Raw genomic sequence first — 25,715 nt, 5'->3', positions numbered from 1 at the left:
CATCGATCTTGATGCTTCTTATCTATGGGAAGCCTTTGATTCTGTACATTTTAGCAACTAAAACATCTCTAGGAATCTTATTAGCTCAAGAGGACAATGATAACAAGGATAGAGCTATTTATTATTTGAGTCGCACACTAATCTCTTATGAGAAGAATTACAACATCATTGAGAAAGCTTGCTTGGCAGTTTTCTTTGCTTCCCAAAAGTTGAGACAATACATGCTTGCCCACATTACATGGCTGGTGGCTAAAATAGATCCACTAAAGTACTTTCTTAGTAAGGCGGCTCTCATAGGATGATTGGCTAAGTGGGTTATGATACTTAGCGAGTTTGACATTCAGTATGTTGAACAAAAAGCTATCAAGGGACAAGCAATTGCAAATCAACTAGTAGATGCACCTAGGAAGAGTCTTCTCCCAATGAACATTGATTTCCCTGATGAGTCAATTCTGACACTCACACACCAAATGTGGGTGATGTTCTTTGATGGGTCCTTCACACAACAAGGATCTAGAGCTTGATTACTCTTCATAATTCCACATAGATATTCATTACCCAAAGCATACAAGATTTTGTTTCCTTGCACAAACAACATTGCTCAATATGAGGCTTTGATTAATGGCATGAAGATTGCAACTGAATGGAGAGTTGATCAGTTAGATATCTTCAAGGACTCCCAGCTCATAATCAACCAGGTTAATGATGTGTATCAAAAAAAGGATGAGAAATTGATCCCTTACAAATGCATGGTTGATGACCTAAAGAAGTATTTTGTGCACATCACCTTCCAGAAAATTTCTCTAGCAAATAACAAAGCAGCTGATGCAATGACTACTTTGGCCTCCTTGCTATACTAGATGCCTAACAATGATCTCCAACATGAGTTCTTGGTGGAAGCTTTACACTACCTGGTCTATGATACCCATGATTCTAGGATGATCTATTCTATTGTAGGACAAGACTCATCTCACTACCATCACATTTACTCCTATCTCAATAACCAAACCATTCCTAATGGTCTAACCTATAATAAAAAATGCTACCTTATCCGTAATGCTTCGTGGTATGTCATTATTGCTGACAACTTGTTTAGGAGAGGTCTTGATGAAACACTCCTTAGGTGTTTAGAACTCAAAGAGTCCAAATGCACATTAATTGATGTTCATGAGGGCATTTGTAGATCCCACTCAAATGGCTTGACACTAGGTCACAAACTCATTAGAGCTTGTTACTATTGGCCTAAAATGGAGCAAGAGGCAATCAAGTACGCCAAGTCTTGCAAGTAGTGCCAGCTCCATGGGAATCTAATTCATGCTCCAGGCAAGGAGCTGATTCCATCTACCACAATGTGGCCATTTCAAAAATGGGCCTTCAACTTGGTGGGTCAGATTCATCCATCTTCTTCTAATGGACATAAGTTCATTATTACAGCTACAGACTACTTCACGAAATGGGTAGAGGCAATACCCCTCAAAATAGAAAATGGAAAAATTGTAGCTCTTTTTATCACAAACTACATCATATGTAGGTATGGTGTACCATCATCCATCATTACTAACAATGGAGGACATTTCAAAAACAAAGACCTCAAGGAACTATGCAAAAGATTCAAAATCACACAATGTTGGTCTTCTATCTATTACCCCTAGGGTAATGGTCAGGCAGAGGCATCCAACAAGACGATCCTCAAGATCCTCCATCGCACAGTTAGCAAATTTAGGAGGGACTAGCACCTCCAAATTAATCCATCTTTATGGGCATATAGGACAAGCATTAGGACTCCAATGGGTAGAATGCCCTTTGCTTTGGTTTATGGAGCAGATGTTGTACTTTTGATAGAGGTTGAGATTCCTACCTTAAGAATCTCTATGAAAGGCCTTATTACTAATGAAGATTATAGAATAGCTTAGCTTCAAGAGCTAGTCTTACTAGATGAACATCGACAAGTGGTGTGTGATCACTTGTGAGCTTATCAGTAGTGAATGCCAAGAAGCTACAATAGGAAAGTTAAGCCACATGATTTCCACCTAGGTGATCTTGTCCTGAGAGAAAATCTTAGGAATCAACAACAATGGGTCCAAAAAGGGAAGTTCAAACCAAACTGGCATGGTCCTTACATAATCATTGCAGTTTATGGATTTGGTGGTTACTAACTTTCAACAGCTGAGGGAGAAGTGCTCAAGGAGCCTATCAACACTCTCCACCTAAAGCGATTCTACAGCTGATCTAATCTTAGAAGCTCTTTGTACATATCTAAATGTCCTAAAAAAAATTCTAAAAATTGCAAAAAGTCTTGAAAAAATCATTACCCTGGTGAAAACCTAGCAATAGGCACCTTGGTAATACCAAAAAAATTGAAATGTTTCAAAAATATAAAAAAAGAGAAAAAAGAGAAAAATACAAAAAAAAATTGAAAAATGAGAAAGTGCCATTGGTGAAAACCTGGAAACAGGCATCATGGTAGCCAAAAATGAAATAAAATGAAAGCCCTGCCAATAAGGTGAAAACCTGCCAAACAAGCATCTCTTGTTCTCAATGCTCCATCTTCCACCACATCTTTTGGCTCCCTATATAGTTTCTTTCCTACTTTAGTTTACTGCTTTTTGCTCATGTATCCATGGATTGAGTCTTGTCATAGCTCGAGGGCACTACTCTCCAGTGTCCTAGAATCTCTTTCATGACAATCACCAATTATTTCAGCTATGTCTGCCTACTATCACTAGTGTCATGCTTTGTTGAGATTCTCCTCATATAATCTCTTTTACAATTATCACTAGTTGTTTCAACTGTGTCTACCTACTATCACCAGTGTCACACTCTTTCAAGATTCTCCTTATAGAATCTCTTTCATGATAGTCACCAATTATTTTAGCTATGTGGCCTACTATCGCTAGTGTCACTCTTTGTCGAGATTCTCCTCATAGAATCTCTTTCGTGATAGTCACCAGTTATTAAAGATGTGTCTGCCTACTATCGCTTGTGTCACTTTTCAAGATTTCTTAATGGTAGATCTCTCTTGCATTAGTCACCAGTTGTTCTAACTATGTTTGTCTACTATCGCTTGGTCCTCTTTAGGTTCTTCACATTGAAGATTCCTCTTTGACCCCATTCACTAGTCGTTCTGGTTGTGTTTGTCTACTATTATCACCATACTAAAGAGATTTCTTTCATCTATGTTCTAGACATTGACACTTGACATCAAAACCAAAAACATGAACTAAGCATTTTCTTTGTTTGTTTCTTTTTTGCTTCATCATGTCTCCTTAAGCTTCTCGATGATGCCATTTTTGACTAGAGAAGCAAGGACTGGGGGCATGATCTTTTCTTTGCTTTCTATTTTTGGTGTAGTTCCAATGATTTGAGGTGTACATATAAATGGGGTGTCCACTATAAGAGCCTCCATCTTGTATTGGATGGCTGTGTGTACCTTGACTCCTTTTATATGGATAAATCAATGAGGTTGGTTCTTCTCCTTGCTTGTTGGAGCAAACTCTTTATGCTACAGTAAATACTGATACTCACCCTACTAAGTGAACATATGGGTCACTACAAGTGTATATGGCAACTTCTATCTCAGGTTACGGACACAAGGGCCATTGTGTATATAATACTTATTGATTACTTAGCATAAGAGTGATCTCCCATGTGTCTAGTGTGTCTATATACAAGAAACATTCTGGTCATCCTAGCATTATTGCTCTAATGTTTATGTTCACTTGCTATATTAAAAGGGACAAATGTTTTGGTCATTCTAGCTTCTTGTGCCTCAAATGCTTACATTTAATCCTGACAAAACTAGAACAGATGTCCTATTCATATTCCTATGATTGCAATGTCAGTAGGGATTGTATGACATCTAGGATTCACTATAAGCTCAATGATGATAATTATCAAAGCTTGGTAACTAGACCTAGGGTTGCATCTAGTTTAAGATTGTATCAAGCATAAGATTGCATTGCATAAGCACATATTTTGATTGTAGATATACTTACATCATTTGCGATGAGGAATTATCAGCTTCTTCAAAGTATCATGTTTCTTCATGATTGGTTCATCACCCTCTTGGCTACTTTGATTTCTCTAAATCCATTTTTGGGGTCGAATTCAAAATATGACACACTTAAATAGCTCAAAATCACATTTTCAAATTTTGGGACTAGCATGATTGAATACTTGTGTAGTCCATTTTTTTTCTGATACTTTGTGAATCTTGAAATCTTTTCAAATCACACTTTCTTCAAACTTTCCAAGATTTCTTCAAATTGGTTTCTATATTTCTTCTGATCATTCTGATCTTTTCTATATTCTTTAGATCATTCTAATATTTTCTATATTTCTTTAGATCATTCTAATCTCTTCATATTTTCTTTTGATCGTTATGATCCCTTCTACATTCTATTGAATCTCAGATTTCTTCTGCATATCTTTATCTACTACTTTACATCATATTTTTGGTGTGTTATCTTTTGATTTTGCTCCCGAGGGGGCAGGATGATTACATCATTGAAATAGAATTTTCAAATCGATCTGAATCTTCATCAATTAGGACATCTTGTTCCCATCTCATGTCCTCATCATTTGGGGCATCTCACCACTAGGGGCATCTTGTTTCCCTCTTTCTAGCATCTTTTTCATATATCTCATTATTTCAAATCTCAGGTATCTAGACGTTCTATCCGGATCCTTAAAGATTAAGCTCCATTCTAGAGATAGTCTTTTAAATGCTTATCAATCTCAGGTATCTAGACGTTCTATTTGGATCCTTAAAGATTAAGCTTCGTTCTGGAGATAGTCTTTTAAATTCTTATCAATCTCAAGTATCTAGATGTTCTTTTTGGATCCTTAAAGATTAAGCTCCATTTTGGAGATAGTCTTTTAAATGCTTATCAATCCCAAGTATCTAGACGTTCTATCTAGATCCTTAAAGATTAAGCTCTATTTTGGAGATAGTCTTTTAAATGCTTATCAATCCCAAGTATCTAGACATTTTATCTAGATCCTTAAAGATTAAGCTCTATTCTCGAGATAGTCTTTTAAATGCTTATGAACCCTCAAGTATCTAGGTGTTCTATCTAGATCCTTAAAGATTAAACTCTGTTCTGGAGACAATCTTTTAAATACTATTGATCTTAGGTATCTAGACATTTTGTCTAGATCCTTAAAGGTTAAACTTCATTCTGATGGAAACCTTTAGAATGCTTATCATTTTGGGTATCTAGGTGCTCTGCTTGGATTCCTTGGGATTAATCTTTGTTCTAGAGATAGTCCTTAAAAGCTTATCAATTGGTCTTTGTGTCATCAAAAACCAATCTCATTTCTTGATCTTCGCATCATGCTTTCTAATTTCCTTTGAATTGAACATGTTGCTCACACATTCATTCAAAGAGGGGAAAAATGTAATACCCCAAAATTGGCACATTGCCATATTAACCAACTTTGGTTTATTCAACTATTCCTAAGTCCTATTTTACTAGGCAATTCTAATTCTAATAATCGCTAATTGACCTAGGTGTCAAATGCAAAAAACCATAATTTGCATTAATCATATTATTTATTTAATTCCTAAATATTGACTCAAATTAGATACACAAACCTATCGATTTAAATTAATTTAATTATAAGTGTTCTACTTTAATTAGATTAAAATTACCTCTTTAGCTAATATACAAAGGAATTAAATACATTTAATTTAATAAGATATCTCCTCTTTTTAATTATTGAATTTAATTATTCAATTAGTTAAATTTATCCATTTATGAGGTCATATTCTATTTTATTAAATTAGATATTCACTCAATAAAAGGAACTAGTCATCTCCTTTTATCACTCAAAAGGCAATTAGTCAGCTCCTTTTATCACTCAAAAGATAGTTAGTCAACTCCTTTTATCACTCAAAAAGGACTCAGTTAACTCCTTTTATCACTCAAAAAGGACTCAGTTAATTTCTTTTATCACTCAAAAAGGACTCAATTAACTCATTTTATCACTCAAAGGCAACCAGTTAACTCCCTTTTCATGAGGAAGTTACCTTTATGATTGGCTCTCCTCTTCAATCTTGACCATCCATTTCGGTTAATCTTGACTGTTGATCACCTCTTGGATTCAATAAAAGAAGCTCTCCATTCCTCATTTTAGAGGATGAATTTTGTAATTTACATTGAATTTATGCTGAAATTCTAAGTCACTTTGCTCACATTTGCATAGCTTCATTTCTTTCCTTGTAATATCATTTAGATTTTAAATATGCATCCATTTAGCATACTATGCTTCTTCATTTCTTAAATTAATAATTGCATCTCTCACCTAGATTAATTACATTTTCATTTAGCTACATAAATCCTTCATTCTAGAGGTTTGGTTGCTTGCTTCTCATTTTGAGAGCAAAGGCATAATCCTTCTAGTTAGAAGGCAACAAGTCGCTCTGTTAGATTTATTGAATAAACAATACAATGTTTATTTTGGGATGGTCTCACAGGTAATGACTATGTTGAAGTGTATGTGAGGATTAGCTGCCCCCAATCTGAAGCATTTGACAAATTTGTAGAATTTAAAGCCTTGGCAGAAAAAGAATGTGGACACTATGTTAAGGTCCATATATTAGATAGAGGAGCAGAGTATACCTCCAACATGTTTTTGAATTTTTGCAGGAAAAATGACATAAAGAAAGAGCTTACAACTAGTTATAGTCCATAGCAAAATGGAGTGGCTGAGAGAAAGAGCATGTCCATTGTTGAAATGGCAAGAAGTATGATGAAAGAAATAGGGCTCCCAACTGAATATTGGGGAGAAGCTGTAGCAATAGTAGTATACTTGGTCAATAGGTTTCCTACAAAATTAGTTCATGACAAGATTCCTCTTGAGGCTTGGTGAAGAGGCAGATAGATAGTTGAGCACTTGAGATTATTCAGATGTGTAGCATATGCACATGTACCTAAGGAACAAAGGCAAAATCTAGATGACAAAGGTGTGAAGTGCATCTTCATAGGGTATAGCTCAGAATCAAAGCCCTATAGGCTATATGATCCAATTGATAAGAAGATCATAATTTCAAGAGATGTGGAGTTTCTTGAAAATTAGTCATGGGATGGCTCGATAGATGAATCCTCAAGCATTTCAAGAAAATTTCCTAGCATTGAATAGGAAGAAGATGACATTGGTGATAAAAAAAAAGATGGAGCAGCAAATATAGATTGCAGACAAAGGCAAAAAGGCAAATAGCCCTTAACATGTCGAGCAACAACTCCTAGCACTTCAAGACAGCCTCGAACTAGTTTGCAAAATAGCAGCAACAACAATACTAATAATTCAGATCCCACTCTCATGTCACTATTGCCAAGAAAGACCAAGAGTCTAAGGGAGATATACCAAGATGAAAGGTATGAGGAAGATTATGATGAAAGTGTAAATTTTATTATTTTCTCATAGTGATCCAATTTATTTTGAGGAAGCTATGAATGAAGAGAAATGTTGTAATGTCATGGATGAGGAAATAGATGCTATTGAAAGGAATGGGACATGGGAGTTAACTACTCTGCCTCCCAAGAAGCAAGTAATTGGAGTGAAATGGGTTTACAAGACCAAGTGCAATGCTAAAGGAAAAATAGATAGGCATAAGGCACATTTGGTGGTCAAGGGGTACAAGCAGCAATGGCAAAGATTATGATGAGACATATGCCCTAGTTGCAAGAATGAAAACCATGCATGTTGTCATAGCAATTGTAGCCCACCATAAATGGAAGGTATATTAAATGGATGTGAAGTTCACCTTCTTGAATGTTGTATTGAAGGAAGAAGTGTATGTGGAGCACCCATTTGGTTATGAAGTTGCAGGTGCAAAACACAAGGTGTATAGATTGAAAAGAGCTCTATATGGGTTCAAGCAAGCTCCATGGGCATGGTATAGTAGTATTAACTCATATTTGATGAGCAATGGCTTTAGCAAAAGCAATGGTGAGCTCACACTATATGCCAAGGCAGCAAATGGTAATGTGCTAATTATTGTCTTGTATATAGATGATTTAATTTTCACCAAAAATGACAATTTCCTAATTGCTGAGTTCAAAGAGGCCATGAAAAATGAATTTGAAATGATAGACCTAGGTCTCTTGAAGTACTTTCTAGGCATAGAAGTAAAAAGAATGCATGATGGCATCTTCATCTCTCAAGAAAAGTATGCAAGGTAGATCTTGGAGAGATTCAAAATGCAGAATAGTAAGGTAGCCTCAACACCAACAATAGTAGGTCTAAAGTTGAGCAAGGTAGATTGCAATAAAAGTGTGAATCCAACACTATACAAGAGTATGGTTGGAAGTTTGATGTATTTGACTGCAACTCAACTAGACATAATGCATGCAGTAAGTCTAATTTCCAGATTTATGGAAACACCAAAGGATTCCCATTGGCAAGTGAGAGAGGATCCTAAGGTATGTGAATGTTACCAAAGGATTTAGAATTTTTTATACTATAGAAAATGAATTAAAGTTTGTTGGTTACATGGATAGTGATTAGGCTGGAAGTTTAGATGATAGGAAGAGCACTTCTAGATACATGTTTCATAAGGGATCGGGTGCAATTTCATGGGCATTGAAGAAGCAACCCATTGTTGCTCAATCTAAAATAGAGGCTAAATACATAGTAGAGAATGTAGTAGCATAAGCTATTTGGTTAAGGAGGATCTTGATAGATTTGAATGACAGGAAAAAGGATGGAACCACAATTTATTGTGACAACATATCCTCAATTGCATTGTCCAAGAATCCAATATTCCATGGGAGAGGCAAGCATATAAAGATTAGATATCACTTCATCCGAGAGTTGGTGGAGAATGGGGATATAAAAATAGAATTTTTTAAGTTTGAGCAGTAGCTAGTAGAAATTTTCGCAAAGCCATTAGGCATTGGAACTTTTGTACACCTAAGAGAGAGTCTTGGTGTAGTTTATATGAATCAGGAGTGATCCTTATTTTGTTTGGCTCGAGAAAAAGGGGGAGTGTTGGAATTTAATGTTGTAGACAGTTGCCCTTGGATCCAAATGCCCACCTACCACCCTGATGGCATTAGAGACTTGAATGCAGGTAGGTGAGTTTGAAATTTGAGAGGGAAACATTTTTGGAAAGAAGACAAAAAGGAATGATCTGATCCATTCGACAAGTTAGTGGAGTTAGAGAGAAGTTGTAGAGAAAAGCAGAGAGAAGGATTGAAGTAGTTGTAGAGAAGAAAAGTGATTAGTAGATCAGAGTAAAGAGTTCAGAAGATAGAAGGGTTTGAACTTTGTGAGTTGCACGTGTTGGATCTTTTGTCATTCTATAAGTTATTGTTGGTTCTACCTATGAAGCAATGATTTCTCTAGGCATTGTTGAATGTAGCCATTAGAGCTGTAAGTTTATGTTTTAAGCTTTATTAGTTTAAGATTTTAGGATTTTTTCTAGTTAAAGCCAAATGCTCCTAGATTTTGTAATGGTTTTGTTGAATATAATATAAGCAAGAAAGCAAGCATACATATCTTGTTTTTCTCATCTTCTATTCACTATTGCATGTTTTGTATTTGAGACATTCCTTGTTTGAATCTTCATGCTTTAGCTCTCTGAGTTTAAATGGCAGCTAGTCATTCTGCTCACTTAGTCAAGTCCTGATTGAGTTTCCTCTCTGCAGACCCTATCGAGCTCATTTGACATCCTTTGGTTGCCGAGCTCACTCAGCATAGTCTCATGCCGAGCTTCACCTCGCAGTGGTGACCGAGCTCACTAGACATCACTTGTTGTCAAGCTCACTCAGCATTGTCTTGTGTCGAGTTCACTCAGTGTCTTCTTGTGCCGAGCTAGCTCAACACTGTCTTCCTACCACTCGGCACTACTTTGTGCCCAGAAAAATTGGCACTTAAAAATAGTGGTTTCGAAGAAATTTTTTATGTGTTGTGAGCACATTTCTCACATGAATGGGGACATAGAGATATAATCATGGGTCTGAACTACAACATATTTCTAATGTTATCTTTAAAAATTGAAGGAAAAAATAATATTAAAAAGTTCAAAAACTATAGAGGGAAATAAAGAAAGGACTATTTCTCTAAAATTTGGTGGATTGAAATATTTTAATTGTCTATATAGAGCTGAATTTTGGCAATTTTTGATATTTCATGTTTGCATATTGGTTCTCCACTTCCTCCTTTACTTGCATAAATAAATTGGGCATAGAGATGAACAATCTTCTCTATTTTCAATGGAAGAACAATTTTGGGAAGTAAATCATGAGTTAGTCAACATTGCTGGAGTATATAGAGATGATACTCATAGCTATGACTATTTTGGAAATTGCAATTGGTGAAAATTTGAATTTTCTTTGAGGAAATTTAGGACTAAGAACAACTAGGGTTTCTAGAGACTTATTATGAGCACAAATAAAAATCACAAACTAAATTGAACCACATTAGTGTTCTATTTGTTATTGAGAATTAAAGGGTTTTAAAGTGGAGATAAGATACAATCTACACAGTAGTTTCTAGTGCTACTATTGAATATATTTCCATTGTTCAAATAATTCCCTATTACAATCTTCATTGAATTTTGGAACAAGGAATTCACTCCTCAGTCAAATCTTCGCCAAGGTTGTGGCGGTTTAGCTCAATTTTGATTCCCATTTCAAACCACATGAATACATGAATACAACAAACAACTTAAAACATAATAAATATTATTATAAAATTTAAAAGCCAATAAAATTTTTAATTTAAATAAAATATAAACCTAACTAATAAATAAATATAATAAATAAATAAATAAAATATAATATTAAAGCATAAACCATCAAATACATTACCTCATCTCAATAAGATTGAAAAACCTAAATAACACTAGAGTCTTCCTAAAAATACTCCAACCTTATCATTCTACCTGCAAACATATTAATGATGAAAAATAATCTATTAAATTTGATAGTAACTTCATAAAACCCTAATCAATTGATGTGTACTAAACCCATTCTTGTAACAAATTATAGTGAAATCTGGAAAACATAATTTTGTTCCAACCAATTCCAAATGATGGAATTGAAATTTCAAAAAGGATAGTACAAATTAGAAACAATAATGAATTCTCAAAAATGATGGTATGCACAACGAAAGATGGAAATATAATCAAATGTCAAAAAATAGTGGTAAGATGATGAAAGATAATTATATCTCACATAATAAAAGAACTAGCTCTAGGTTGTAACAATTTATGCTCTCTCTTTTTTCTTGTTTAAAGAAGATTGGTATTTTGCTTTGGGCAAGATATTGTGTTCAAGTTTTTATGCTCAAAAAGACTTTACATTATTAAAAATTTCCTTTTCATTTTGACCTGAAAAAGAGAATGTAAAAGTTTTATTGGAATGGCTCTGAACAGAATAATAGTAGACATACCATGGAATTTTGGCAGTGATCGTTATGTAAATGAAAGCTTGAAATTGAGAAAAATAAAATAAATAGATAAATATGATGACTTGTATAACTGTGACAAGAGTGGGGTAGACATGTTTAAATTAGTGAAATATATAATTGAAATAATTGCTTTGATCTTTTTTAAGATGGACTGTGATGTTTATGTAGACAAATTGAATTATTTTTTAATATCCTTCTCATATTATAAGTTGTGCTCCTAGACTATTTGGCTTTAAAATTCAAAGTGAGAAACTAAAGATAACATAAACGTACATGTAGATGCCTCAATTAATGTAATGTTGCCTCTCATTCTTTATCCCTTAAAAAAATAGAATGGTCTTTACTAATATTTTCTTTGACCATATGCATCAACTCCACATTGCATGTCAAAGCATAGCCATAGATTATACAAACATCTAACAAGTTGATTCATATCACCTAGTTAAAGGAGGAGGTAAATTTGAAACTAATTTTTAAATTCTAAACTAGAGGAAATGAATAAATATAGATACATATATATGTGCAATAATAAGTCTCAAATAAAGAATCTATAAGATAAATACAAATAAGAATTAAATAAAGATGAAATTGAAATTGAAATATGAGTGAAACTAAATATAAGAACTTCTCATTTATCAATATATTAAAAAATGTTTTATTGATATATTAAAAATCTTCCAAAAATATGCACTCAAAACAAAATAAACTTTAATAAAAATGTACCAACTTCATCAATATTTTATATATTATTTCAAAATTAAATGCTCATAACCATAAAATGACTTCGTTTTGTAGGAACAATTTATAATTTGCTAAAACATAAACAAGATTGACAGCTAAATGGCCAAACTGCATGAAATTTCTATAAAATGATTAAATGACTGTCAAGTCAATGCATCTACACAGCTTTCTATATAATTCATTACATCACTGTTAAGTCAGTGTATCTGCACAGCTATACGCTTCTTTGAAATTTGAAATACAAGACTGCTAATGTGTCATCAAATTAGTTGTTTTGTTCAAAAGGTCACCTATTACTACTACTATTGTACCAACCCTATTGAAGAAATGGAGATCCAACAACCATTCATTGTGACGGTCTTCTCTTGAATAGCATTGATGTAAATAAGCTATTTTTATGATTATGTTTACATTTATAATACATCTCCAAGTTCCCATTGTTGTGAAGAGAAAGAAATCATGTAAAATAATGATTAACAAATAGAAATTGACAATTCTAATCGAATATCCTCCTCTCTCAGAATTCTTTTCTCAACAAATCTGATACCATTTCCTTCTGTTGATTCAGCTCTTCCATTATTATCATGCCAAGGACCATCTAAAATCAGCACTGAATCTGAATCAATGCTGCTGTTACATGAAATTTGATCCTGTTCTGCAATTGGTCTCATTTTCTGGTTGCTGGTACCAGATGAACATAATATTCTATGCTGGTGGTGTAAACTGTTTTCTTGTTCTTCTTCAGATATTTTAAACTGGTGCTTATCTTTCTTCCTTTGAGTATATTGCAACTGTCTATGTATAATATGGACGAGATCTTGTGTACAATGTTCCTGCTGAAAAAAACAAATGAATCCATTAATGCGATTCACCATACCAACGAAAAGAAAAAGAAAATCCATTGGTGTAAGAAGGTCAGGGGTGAGTTTATGTTTTATAAAAAAATTGTTAAATATTTGAAGGAACTGACATTAATCCTAATTCTTATTTACTCCCTTACAAGACCGGGTGGTTGTTTAAAAGATAGTTCTGATGTCAGTTGTTACGAGTTAGGGTTTCGGTTGTACCAGAAAAATCAACTTGTCAACGTCCCATACAACTATCAACTACATATATATAAATGAATTAAATAGTTATGAAAAGCCTAAGATGTAACCAAGCACTGAGAACTAAAATCTGAATGCAGAGAGGTACAATGTTTTACCGCTGGATTTAATTTTGGCTTCTTATAGAATTTTTTAGTATGAAGCCTTGATTCAAATAATTTGTTGCTCCAAGTTGTAGCTTGGCCATTCTCATACTCAGATGAAGTCGATGCTGTTGTAATACTGTTTCTGCAATGAAGTAATTGTTCATTAATTCAAAAGTTGTTGACCAATTAATGAACATAGAACATTTTCTAAGCCGTAAATTAGTTGGACCAACAAATAATTGTCATGGGCAATTTGTTAATCAAATCCAAAAGGTCAGATGATTTAATTGTTTATTACCTTTTGTTTGCGTACGAGGAGAAGTCCTGGTTTATCTCCAACTTCTGCTGAAGCTCTGAAAATGGGGAGCGCTCATCGTTGTTCACTCTACTATTCTCAAATCTGTTTAGATTGTAGTTTTCTTGCCTGTGCTCTGGTAAATATCAAAAGATTAACGAATCAACGTTATTTCATTTTACTAACAAACATCTGAAACGAAAAAATCCCTAATCAATTTAGCCATTTTTGTAAAATACAAGAAAACTTATAAATGCTTTGCTTCACTTCAAAGTTATCAGTAGGAGCATTTGTCTACCTGGGCACTTTTCACATTTCTTCATATTTCGATACATCTGCAATAAAATACACACAAAGAAAAGTTAGGAGTATGTAATGTACCCGGATAAAATAAGTTCGATATAAGGGGACTACAAAAGTTTTCTTAAATTCTTATTTCTGAACACCCAGTTACAAAGCATGATCATAAATTGAGAATGATTTTTCATTTTTTTAGATTTATTTATTTATTGGAGTTCTATATTGGTGACAACATATTGTGGGAATATGTATGTCATGTTTTCAGATTTTTATATGCATGGTGTAAAATAATAATTTTTAGTTCTTAATATGTATAATGAATTTCATAACATTTATCTAAAAGTTATTAAAAAAAATATATAAGCATTTATGTCATATGTTTGATATATAATTTAGAAGTAAAAATTTCATGTATATTAATATTATTGGATTTCTACAATCTGTTTTTGTTTCAAATTTATTTTTGAATTCGATGGTGTATATTTTTCAGCATCAACATTTTTTATAGCACTTTATGATCCAGCGTATAAAGAATTCTAATTATAGTATAAGATGCATACCAAACCTCACTCAAAAGATATAAGAAGAGATTGTCTAATTAAAAGAATTATGTAGTCTAATTATTCTATTTACTTTTCTTCTCTTTTCTACATATTGTCTCTTCTCCCCATCTCTTCTTATATCTTTTGACTTAGGGTTTGTCTGCATCTTATGGTATTACAACCCTTTCACTCTTTTAGTGTAATAATAGATCACAAAGTAGTCTGACGATATTCATACAATAGAAACAAACAGAATCAAATCCAAAAACAAATTTAAACTATATATAAATCTTAAAAGAATAAATCTTTTTATTAGATTTATACATTAATAGAATCATATACAAAATTGCATTTACAATATAACTCAATTTTTAAAAAATTTCTTAGACTAATACCATTGTGGATAACCAATTCCACAACTCCCATTGTAATTACCCAGACACTAATACATGAATCTAAATCAAGAAAACATTTTAATATATTAAACCCTAATATATCATTTAGAAACCTAAAATGCATAAACTTGAATATAACTACTACTACGACTTCTCTGCCACCAATACTCAATATATTTTATGAACTCTTGGTATAAAAATGTCACCTGAAGATGGCTTTTGACGTGGGAAGTTTTGAGCTCATCTATGCCCATTATCTCCATGATCAGCTTTGGTGTGGCCTCTGCACAAACACAAACACCATACAAGAGTAAGTTTTGAAATGTTTTTCCAAAAGTAGCAGAAAAATCTCAAAACTTTTATATTACAACACTTACTGTCTTCACCACCGAGACGGCGTATTGCATGCAAAAATGACTGGTGAAGCTCAGCAGTCCAACGTAGGCGAGGGGTTTTGGATCGCAAATATCGTCTCATCCTTTAAAAACCTTCAAATTCTAACATAAATTTGTTGATGTAAATGTCGTGTGTTCTTCTGTGTGCTGATGCTTCATATACAGTTGTTGTTACCGTCCAAAGGACGAAATATGTAGGTGGATTATTTCTGGGAATATGAAGGAGAAGAGGCGTGGGGTCCACGCGCATTCGAATTCTATACCCGACATCAGACATTCCAAACTATTCAACTCAAATTTAGTTTTTTCCGTGGAATAAAGGAAACGCTTCTAGACTTATTCAAAGTTCTTGTGGCTTCCGCGTAACAGCACTGGCGAGAAGGAACAGTCTGTACTTCTCTTCGAGTTTTTGTTCACACTGAATGACTCTAATTCTTTGTTAATGAATGTATGATAAATAATAATAATAATATGATTGGTTTGTGAAATAAGAGTTCATAATAACTTTATTGTGCTTTATTATTTTCACACTGATTAACAGCGTTTTAATATAAATGGAAATATTGAAAAGGGTTATGTAAGTATTACGTTGTGTCTGATTTGAAATTGGCATTTATAGAAAATATTCATAGGTCAGTGTGAAAATATTATATTATGTATTTTTTAATGTTTTGTTTATGTTGAAAAATAGTTGGATGTATGTAGTATGTATAAAACATATTTTTACGAATCATGATAAATGATATAATTTATTTATAAAATAGTTTGTTGTTGTTGTTTGTTTGTTTGTTTGTTTGTTTTTCTTCTTCCTTCTGTTAGATATAAAGTAAAAGTCTAAAACACCAGTGATGATCTATGGTCTATTCAAATTGACCATTAATAACATCAAGCCAATCAAGATATCACAAAATGAAGTGATACTAGACTATTCATCAACCCATATTGTCCAAGCCATGGGGCCATTAGACCACTTAAGCCTCAAATTGTCATCTCCAATGTCATTGTGGGGGTTGTTGAGGAAGACGGTTTAAGGGATATTAGGAGCATGAGGGAAGGAAGTAATTAGGATGTATCTAGAGTCATTCAAATTTTTTTTATCTCTGTTGTATTTTGTGTGACAATAACAACATTCTCAAGTTTATCCTCTAGAATCAACCTATTAATCACATCATTACCTATTTACATTAAGAGTTATTTGATGAGTCTCTACAGAGACTCAGTAAGAAATCAATTTCTACCTTTAAAGATGTATTCATTTCTAAGAGTCCAAATGAACCAAAGTAAATGAGAAGAAAAGGTAGCCCAAAAAAGGTTATTATGCTTAGGATGGTCAGGAAGAAAGCTAGAGAAAATATGGAGCAGAGTGATGTCTTGGCCCAAAGGTATACCAAAAGACTCCCAAATCTCCTTGCTTGTGAAGGAGAGCTTGCCAAAGGAAACAATGAATCTTAGGCTTGACCAACCTATGCCAAATACAGAACAAATAGTTAGACTAAAACTCAAAGTCATGTCCGAAAGACCATTTATCATTAAGGTGGTTGGATATCTTAGAATTATTAGAGCTAAGTTTATAACAAGTTTTATCTTTGGTAGAAGGTAAGGGTGATCCATACAACCATTTCAAAAGAGGGAGCCTATCAACATACTTCCCAAGTTCAAAAGGAAGTCTAGAAAGTTTCTAGGCATCTTTGAGGATAGTGAAGGTCCTTTTTTGGGAAAGAGGGAAGCCAAATCTAGCTATAAAAACATCCTAATCAATTGACTTTCCATCAGATATTAGGTCACTGAACTTGGTGATTCCTATCTAAAACTAAATTTTGTAGAACATACTTGAAGTAGAGCAAGAGGTTTCCCATTCCTTTCAATATTCCACCAAGGGGATTTTTCACCATAAATCTTGAAGTTGACATCTATCATTCTAGCTCTAGCAACCTAATGTGTAACATGCTCTCAACCTTTCTAGATGGCTTTGAAAATAACATATCCTTCCACTTTAATCTTCTGCCTTGTTGAAAGTATGCCATGGATATGTAGGTTTTTCCAAGATTTTCCCTTATGTGGTAGCCCCTAGCTATGTTGTTCCAAATCAATATCTTCCATGGCTCATCTCCATGTGTGGACTTGGAAATCCATTTTGTAGCTAGGGAAATGCCTTTCCATCTGAGTTTTTTAGTCCTAAAACCCTAAACTCTTTTTTCTTAACACACCATTCCCATTTGACAAAATGTATCTTCTTGTTTCATTTCCTATCTAACCAAAAGAAATCTTTACTGATCTTTTAAACATAATTAATATGGACCTGGAAGAAGAACTAAGCTGAAGAGTAGTAAATGGTGTAGGCTAACACTATTTTTTGGCACACTTGATGTCTACTAGCCAAAGAAAGGTAATTGTTGTTCCATTTCCCAAGCTTCTTCTCAATCTTTCCTTTTACCAACTCCCACATATTGTTAATATTAGGGACTATGGAGAAGGGAATTCCCACATATCTTACTAGGTGATTAGGAAACCCCCCTACCCATCTACCACCACACACAACCACCCCCCCCAAAAATGCAATACTAAAGACAGTGAACCATTGTGGTGGTTGATCTTCCCATCCCAACATAATAGATTTTGTTATTGAAATCTTGTTGTCTATAACTTTACAAAAGGAATCCAATTCAACAATTAGATTTGACAAGTTCCTCTCTGAAAACTCAATCAATATAGAAGTATGGTATACAATTGGACATTAGCTAGTTCCTCTTGGTTAGAGAGGGTAATTCCTTTAACATTTGGAGAAATGGTGCCATCTCTCAGAATGTAATGCAGACTATCAGTAGCTATAACAACAAGTGATGAGGCTAGGGGGCACCCCTACCTAATGGATCTTGTTAGAGTAAAGGTGTTGGACATTGCTCCATTAATTTCTACTACTATGTTGGCATCTACCATAAGGATGAGGGCCATTTTGTTAAACTAATTAGGGAATACAAGACATTCTAGCATCATGCTTATAAATTTACATTCCACTCTATCATATGCTTTTTCATAATCTATCAAAAATATAGTAGCTTTTTGTCTTGAGGGTTTAGTTTAGTTCATTTCTTCCCAAAAGGCGAGGAGATTTTCAATGATATACCTTCCTTTCACAAAGCTAGTTTGAGTCTTAAGGCTAGAATCTTGGCAAGGATCTTGTGTGATACATTAAGGAGAGTAATAGGTATCCAATTTTTTATCAAATTTCTATCCCCATCTTTAAGGATAACCTATGTTAGGTCTAGCATTGATATCTGCTCCTAGTGAACTCTTATTTATAACATCTTGATATAACCAAAGTAGGTCTAATCGAATCCAATCTATATGGGTTTTTAGATTTCAACTAGGATGCCATTAGTCACCAAGGCCTATTCATTATTTATTTGGGAAAAGGTTGATCCAAAATTATCTTATCTTTCATAGATACCTTCTTTGGTGAGGGGCTTCTAATCCTCCTTTTCTCCTCTATTTTAGGACTAGTCTCCCTAGAGCTGAATAATTTGGCATAAAAACATGCAAAGGCATTTAGGATCCTTTCCCAATAAAAAATAATATTCCCTTTATCTACAATAAAATCTAATTTATCTCTTTTTTCTTTTCTCTTTAGTATTTTGAAGAAGTATTTGGGTCTTTTTCACCATGTTCCAACAAGTATATCCTAACCCTTTTTTTGGCTCCTTAAATTCTAGTGTGGTGGATCCTCCTCAAGGAGTCTCTACCAATGGCTTGCTTATTTTGGGTAATATAGTTGGTAGTGTCATTTCACATGCTAGCTTCTCCTTCCTCTAAAAGACTATGAAAAATGGGTTCTTCTCTTCTCATGTCCTTGGCTCTATTTTTCCTCACTATTTGGAAAACTTTCTTCCAACTATCAACCATGGTGAGCCATCTTTCAATGACATTAGGATATTTGACAATACTTTGGTTGAACCATATGACCAAGAAAATGGCTACATTAAGGTCCATATCTTTAAGCGATGAGGTGTTGAGGCCAAATCCCAAGAATTTGGGACTTAGATGGGTGGACTGGTTCAAAAGAAAGATGTTGACCACAATAGGATGATGGTTAGATAAAGTTATGGGGTAAAATTGCACATTAGAACCTTCTCTAGACTTATGGAAGTCAAATAAGTTTATATATTAGCATAGAGCCTATCTAATCTACAACATATCCTTATAAGACCTATTTGGAAAAATTTTCGGGTTTACCAAATGCCTTTAAAATCACTCCTACCTCCAACAAGTGGTTCAAAAAGTTTAAATTTTTTGATGAGTTTTAACTAGAAGAATTTGTCCTCCCCTTTCCATTCTACTCTATAGCCACCAGCCTTGTCTTGCTACCTATCCACCACATTGAAATCTTCTCATATGATCCATGGGATATCCTTCATCTAGTACATTCACTTCCAAAGTGAAATCCTAATGATATAGTCATTGGGGGCATAAATAAAGAGAACTCCAAATTCTTTGTCTTGGATTTTAAGGGAAATCCAAACTACTCTATTACATGGTGAGGTACCCCAAACCATAATAGATTTCTTCCATTTTGGGCTAACTAGGATTATAACACCACTTCTACCCCTATTTTGATTGGTAGAGAATGTGATGGAATCTCTCCAAATGAATTTGGATGCTATATATAGATGAAATCCAATAGCTTTAATCTCTTGTAGAAGTAAGAAGTCAATGTTAGATTGGTTTCTAAGAAGTTTTCTAATGGCATACTTCCTATTTGGTGTCTCTTGACCTCTTATATTCCATGAAATATATTTGGCCACCATATTTTAGTTGATTTGGAGTTGTTTCCCTATGGATTTTTAAAGCTCCTAAATCAATCTAGGGGCTTCCTTTTTTGGGATCTTATTAGGTTTAGAGAGGAGATAGAGTTAGGGGGCATGCCCCTCTTCCTATTGCTCAATTGGTCACATTCTTCCTGGTTCCCTCCATAATTAGAAATAATTTCCATGTTTGTAATCGAACCCCTCTTAGGTTTCCTACTCTTCTTTTTGGCATTATAGATTGAAATATCCTCTTCCTTGTCTCTATTACATGGGTCTAGAGGTGAGCTATTTTCTTCCAAATCAACCTTCAAAGTATCATTTTCCACTTCCTTTGAATCTATAGTTCTAATCAAGAAGCTAGCCTCTTGCTAGGAGGAGAAAATTGAGGAGGAAGGGGGGAGGAGAAGTTAAAGGAGGCTAGGATCATAACCAAATCAAAATTATTTAGTTTCCCAAAAACATCATAAAACCTCTTAGTGGAATCAAGTCCCCCACCACAATGAGTATGGTTGACAAGACAACACAAAACATAAGGATTCATACATGGTTCAATTTTTGTTTGAGAAACACCAACTTGGGAAGACATACATGGCATCTGTAATATGGCTTCAACCTCCTTAGGGGGAGAGAGATCAGGGGGAGGAGTTTTATTATGGAACTTGTGTCCTAAGAGTTTTTTATTTTCACTAACACAATTTGTAAAGCAATTATAGTGCGATACTAGGCTGAGGATGGTGAATCCCAAGGGATTCAAGATTAGGAGAAGGGATCTTGATAGCAAGGGGAGCATCTATAATAAAGGCCTAGGTGTGCTCCTTCGATGCCATGAAATAAGACTAGAGGACATCGAATTCAGAAGACAAATTCTTTGATATGGGGAGGGGTCCCAAATTAAATGAAGGAGCATTAGGTTGAGGGTGAGCATTAGCCTTCCCTTTAATTTGATATGGATGAACAAAGCTCTTATTTTTTGCATGGTTTGGGTTGACATTAGGTAGACCCCACTTCTTAGCTTGATGACATTTTTTCTTGATATTTCCTTCCCTCCTACGCAAGAAACAAACATTGATTCAACTAATGAAGGAAACAAGGAAAACATATTTGTGACCTTGAATTAGAAAGGAAATATTTTTTGGAATGGATGTGGCTATCCTCCCTACAAATTGCATAGTTGACCAAATTTTTTAAAACAAAGAAAATGTCATGGATTTTTTTTGAAAAGTTCAGCATTTGATCTTCATGATCTGCATACTTTGTAGTTGAAAACAACAACAAATTTGGGAAAATATCACAACATTTTAGTGAATATGGAAAAAAAAAAGTTTGGCTTTATTTTGTCTTAGATTAGACTGTCCTTTTGGAATGGCCTTTCCAAGATAAATGGCAATGACAACTCTCTCTTTTGTGTGAGGGAGTAGGGTAGATGATTTTTCAACCATGATAACTTTGCCAAGGGTTTTGATCACTTGAGGAATGAGGTTCCAAAGAAATAGGATAATCTTACTTGAATCTCCTCCTCTAATGCCGCTACTTCCTTTCTCTTGGCCCACTAACTCAAACCTGCCTCCATCAAGGATGACTAGCTCACTTCTGAGGGCCCAAGAAAACAATTTGGTGTGTGCTCCAACTTGTGAAATGGGTTCAACATTTTGAGAGTTATGTATTTCTTGAGAAATACTTCCTAGATAAGATTTATTCATAGGTAAATGTGAGTGGTTTGGCCCTCATTAACATAAGAAATTGTTGTATAGGTTGGAGGATGACCCTTCATCCTTTAGAAGGTCTCCTTGCATATCAGATGTCTTTGATTAATTTTATCAAGTTGTAGAGTGATCTTTTTTTTATTAATTTGTCAACTTCAACATCAATAGAAAAAACTATTATATATTATGTTCTTTTGTAATGTTTCATTTATAGAAAGAATCTTGTAATAGTGTGATAAAAGTGAGAGTTGTATGCTCTTTAGTATTGGAATGTTGTCAAATTCGTATATAAAATAGTGATTTAATCACAGGTAATATATTTTATATTATTTTAATTCTATTCTTAGTGTAAAGCTTATTTTGATTCAATAATTTCTATATATTAAGAAATATTAAACTTTATATTTGTATAAAACTAAACTCTATTATTTCTATTTCTATAAGTTTAAAATGTAATTTAGATCAAATTATACATTAGGTAGTACAATTTTTGAAAAATGTGGAGAGCTTCATGTGTACAACTCTTTGTCTGCTAGGGTTTTATGCGAACTTGTAGTTTTCTTATGTACAACTCTTTGTCTGAGCTTTCCTTTTGTTGTTTCCACTTGTCACACTGCATTTATTGTGAGAGCTTTTAGGCTAGGTTATAATGGCCTCAACCAGTGGTGACCTAGTTGTTGTTATTGGTGTTCACGTTGTTGCTTCAGATAGCCATGGAACCTCCTCTAAACAAACAGCCTCGCAAATTCATCTGAAAGGTTTTTTACGAGGTAATCTTGATATTATCCTTCCTTTACAAGAATTTGATATTGCTTGTGACTGGTTAGAACAACATACCTTAATAGGGTATTTTGTGGGTATGACTCCTCTTGAGCTATGCTCCGAGAATGGGTTAACAAGAGTTGGAATCCTCATGGATTCCACCTTGATGCTATGCAAAACCTTACCAAAGTTTTTTTTTATTTTGATTCGCTAGCCATCACAAGCAGATGCAATTTTTAACAATGGTCCTTGGTCTGTGCATTCTTCCTTGCTTTTTTTTAAAATATGGTTGCAAGACTTCATAGTATTTGACAACAAAAAGCTTAGGGTTCTTGTGTGGGTCGAGTTTTCAAGTTTACCCTTGCCATGTTGGCCTTTTATTGAGTCCATTGCCAATACCCTTGGAAAAGTTATCACAAAGGAACATGAGAAATTTTTCAACACTCATCCTCATAAATGCGTTTGCATTGAGGTTGATCTTTCCAAGGATCTCAAGGATTCTATGGAAATACAGATTGGGGCTTAAACCTTCTCTCAGAAGGTTCTTTATTTGAACTTACCCAACACCTGCTATAGGTGCTAGTCAGTAGAACGCAAGATCAAGGATTGCCCTTTGGTCGTGCCTAGGGTTAAACCCCTACCTAAACAAGCTCCTGCCAAGCCAACTAAAGGGAAAAAAAGAAGAGTGGACTATTGTTGGGTGCAAGGGAAAGGCTTCTTTGGCTCCTAAATAATCATATGCGGTAGTCATTGTGGTTCCTCCTATTTCATCAAGAGTGCAAACCCTAGCTAGCTTAAGGACACAATCAGTTTCTTTGTAACTAAACCCTAGTGTTACTTAGGTTTCAAACCTTATTGTTTCATAGGGGATTAAGGCAGCCACTAGGGCTAATTCCTTAGTTGTGGTTCAAACCCCTCTTCCTACTTCTTCCATAGAGTCTCAAAATGTGTGGTGCTCTCGCAATCCTCCAAGTTGTGCTAAGAAACTAGAGGTAAAACATCAGGCCATCAGTCTAGAAGATTTTCCTTCTGAATTTAACCAAGTTTCAACCTTCTTGTAGAATAGCCACTCCTCTCTTGAGGATGAGGAAGATATGGAAGAATTTTCATGAATTTTTTTATCATGGAATGTACAAGGTCTCACAGACCTCTCCAAAATGTACTATGTCTGGGACACCTATCATAGACTTGGAAATTTAGATTTTTTCTATATGCAAGAAGTTAAGATCACTAGTTTCATGCATTCTTCTACATGGCATGTCATTTGGCCAGATGATATTATGTTTTCCTCTCAACACGAAGCTGGCAAAGGTGGTGTAGTTACTCTCTTGTCACCTTGTCTTTATTCTACTATTATTTCACACTATTCTGACCCCATGCATAGAATTATTTGGCCGTTGCTTTCTATTAACAATCATTCCTTTGGATTTGTTAATGTTTATGCTCCTAGTGATGCTGTGGAAAGATCTCAGCTATGGGACTGGCTGGCTAACAGCTTGCCTCTAGCTACTTGGGTTATGTGTGGCGAATTCAATATGGTTGCAGTGGCCTCTGTCAAAGACAAAAATTTTCATTTTTGTTGGAAAGCTAGGGAAAGGGAAGCCTAGTATTACATGTGCAATAAATTGGGCCTTTTTGATGCTAATACTAACCACCGCCAACATAGTGGGGTTTGGCACACTTGGTCCAACTTTCAAGTTGGCTCTAACTACATTTTAAAGCATCTCGATCTTGCCATGATCAAAATGCAATATTTTTCTCCTTTTCTAAGGATTGTGAGTTACCTATCATTCCCTTGTTAGATGTGACATTATCTGACCACTATCCCATTTATTTTGTCATATCATGGCAAACAGCTATCCAAAAAGTGGTCAAGTCACAATTTTTTCTCAACACATCTGTGTTGATGCATGCTTCCACTATTGTTATATCTTATGTGTTTGGAATTTGAAGTGACATCCACATTCTCAGATAGGGTGGATCCAATGGTGGAATGATGCCATTACCAAAACTGCTTGCTTTCTTCGCATCTCTGGGTGACAGTTGGTAGTTTTAGGAAAGTGCTCTTATAACTCCACTTCTTCTGTGCTCAAAAAAGCCTCTAAGGCTCTCACCCTTAATCCTTTTGATGTGGATTTTTAAATCTAGCTTGCCAAACTTCACCATGATAAATAGGTTGCAGATACATATGCCACCTGAGGAGCCCAAATCAGAGCTCGTCTCCACTGGTTGGAGGTTGGTAATAAAGCTTTGAAGGAGTTCTTCTAGGCTCTTCAAGCTTGTCATACCAACCATGGGATTAATAAAATCAAACAAGGTACTTCTATTCTCTCCAATCTCCCTAACATCATGCATTCATTTTTTCATCATTATGAGAACATTTTTTCCTTGCAGGGAAATTCGGTTGCTTAGGAGGAAGCTCTCAGAAAGTGTATCAACTTCTTACCCTCCAAGACCTCAAGGAGGTTTCCTACTCCATGGCTAATGATAAATACCAAGGTGTGATGGGTTTCCTTGTGAATTTTACAAACACCTCTAGGAGCATATTAGTCCTGACCTGCACAATGTTTATCTTGAAGCCTATCATGTTAAAAGCTTAGGATACATTATCAATAAAGGAAATATTAAATTCATACCTAAAACTGGAGATCCTAAGGCCATCACCCTTCTAAATGTTTCTTATAAGAATATTGCCATGGAAATCTCTCTTAAAGTCCACCACCTTCTACCTTTAATTGTGCGGCATGAGAGAACTTGCTTTATCAAGTCCAAATATAATCTTGACAATATTATTGTTGTTTGGGAAGGAATGGAGTGGGATTACAAGTCCAAACATCTGACTGTTTCTTTGAAGATTGATTTTGCTAAATCCTATGATCTCATTGAATGACTTTTTATCTTGGCTATGCTTCAGGCTCTTGGTTTTGGGCTCAATTTATTGCAGTCTATGGAAATGCTCTTTGGTGATGCTAATGCTTTTATTACCATCAATAATTCCCAATCTGATGCCTTTTGGATTTTTTGTTCCATCAGGCAAGGTTGCCCTCTAGCTTTGACATTTTATGTTCTTACTTTTGAAGGGTTTGGCTATTTGCTAGCCCACTCCATGTCTTCAAGAATGGTTCATGGCATTTCTTTTCCATAATCATCTTCCCAGTTGGTCAATGGTC

The 25,715-nt window shown here is 34.6% G+C and overlaps 1 protein-coding gene across 2 annotated transcripts; it reads right to left on the bottom strand.

The window, feature by feature from the left end:
- Nucleotides 1-12,259: 12,259 nt before the first annotated feature.
- On the bottom strand, nucleotides 12,260-15,441 carry LOC149553685 (uncharacterized). 2 transcript variants are annotated; one of them, XM_089789937.1, is made up of 6 exons: nucleotides 15,261-15,441; nucleotides 15,090-15,166; nucleotides 13,945-13,981; nucleotides 13,650-13,782; nucleotides 13,364-13,493; nucleotides 12,260-12,995 (listed from the first exon to the last, which is right to left on the bottom strand). In XM_089789937.1, the coding sequence occupies exons 1-6, from the start codon at nucleotides 15,358-15,360 to the stop codon at nucleotides 12,633-12,635; spliced, it is 840 nt and encodes a 279-aa protein (XP_089646063.1). In that variant the 5' UTR covers nucleotides 15,361-15,441; the 3' UTR covers nucleotides 12,260-12,632. The 2 variants fall into 2 exon arrangements, with proteins under 2 accessions (XP_089646063.1, XP_089646064.1); XM_089789938.1 differs by having other exon boundaries at nucleotides 12,260-12,992; nucleotides 15,261-15,415.
- Between the last annotated feature and the right edge of the window lie 10,274 nt (nucleotides 15,442-25,715).

The sequence above is a fragment of the Cupressus sempervirens genome, chromosome 6 (genome assembly GCF_028749045.1).
Source record: "Cupressus sempervirens isolate cs-2001-9-10 chromosome 6, ASM2874904v1, whole genome shotgun sequence".
Taxonomy (NCBI): domain Eukaryota; kingdom Viridiplantae; phylum Streptophyta; class Pinopsida; order Cupressales; family Cupressaceae; genus Cupressus; species Cupressus sempervirens.
The sequence above is the reverse complement of the archived record's forward strand: the minus strand, read 5'-3'. Positions and strand labels throughout refer to the sequence as shown.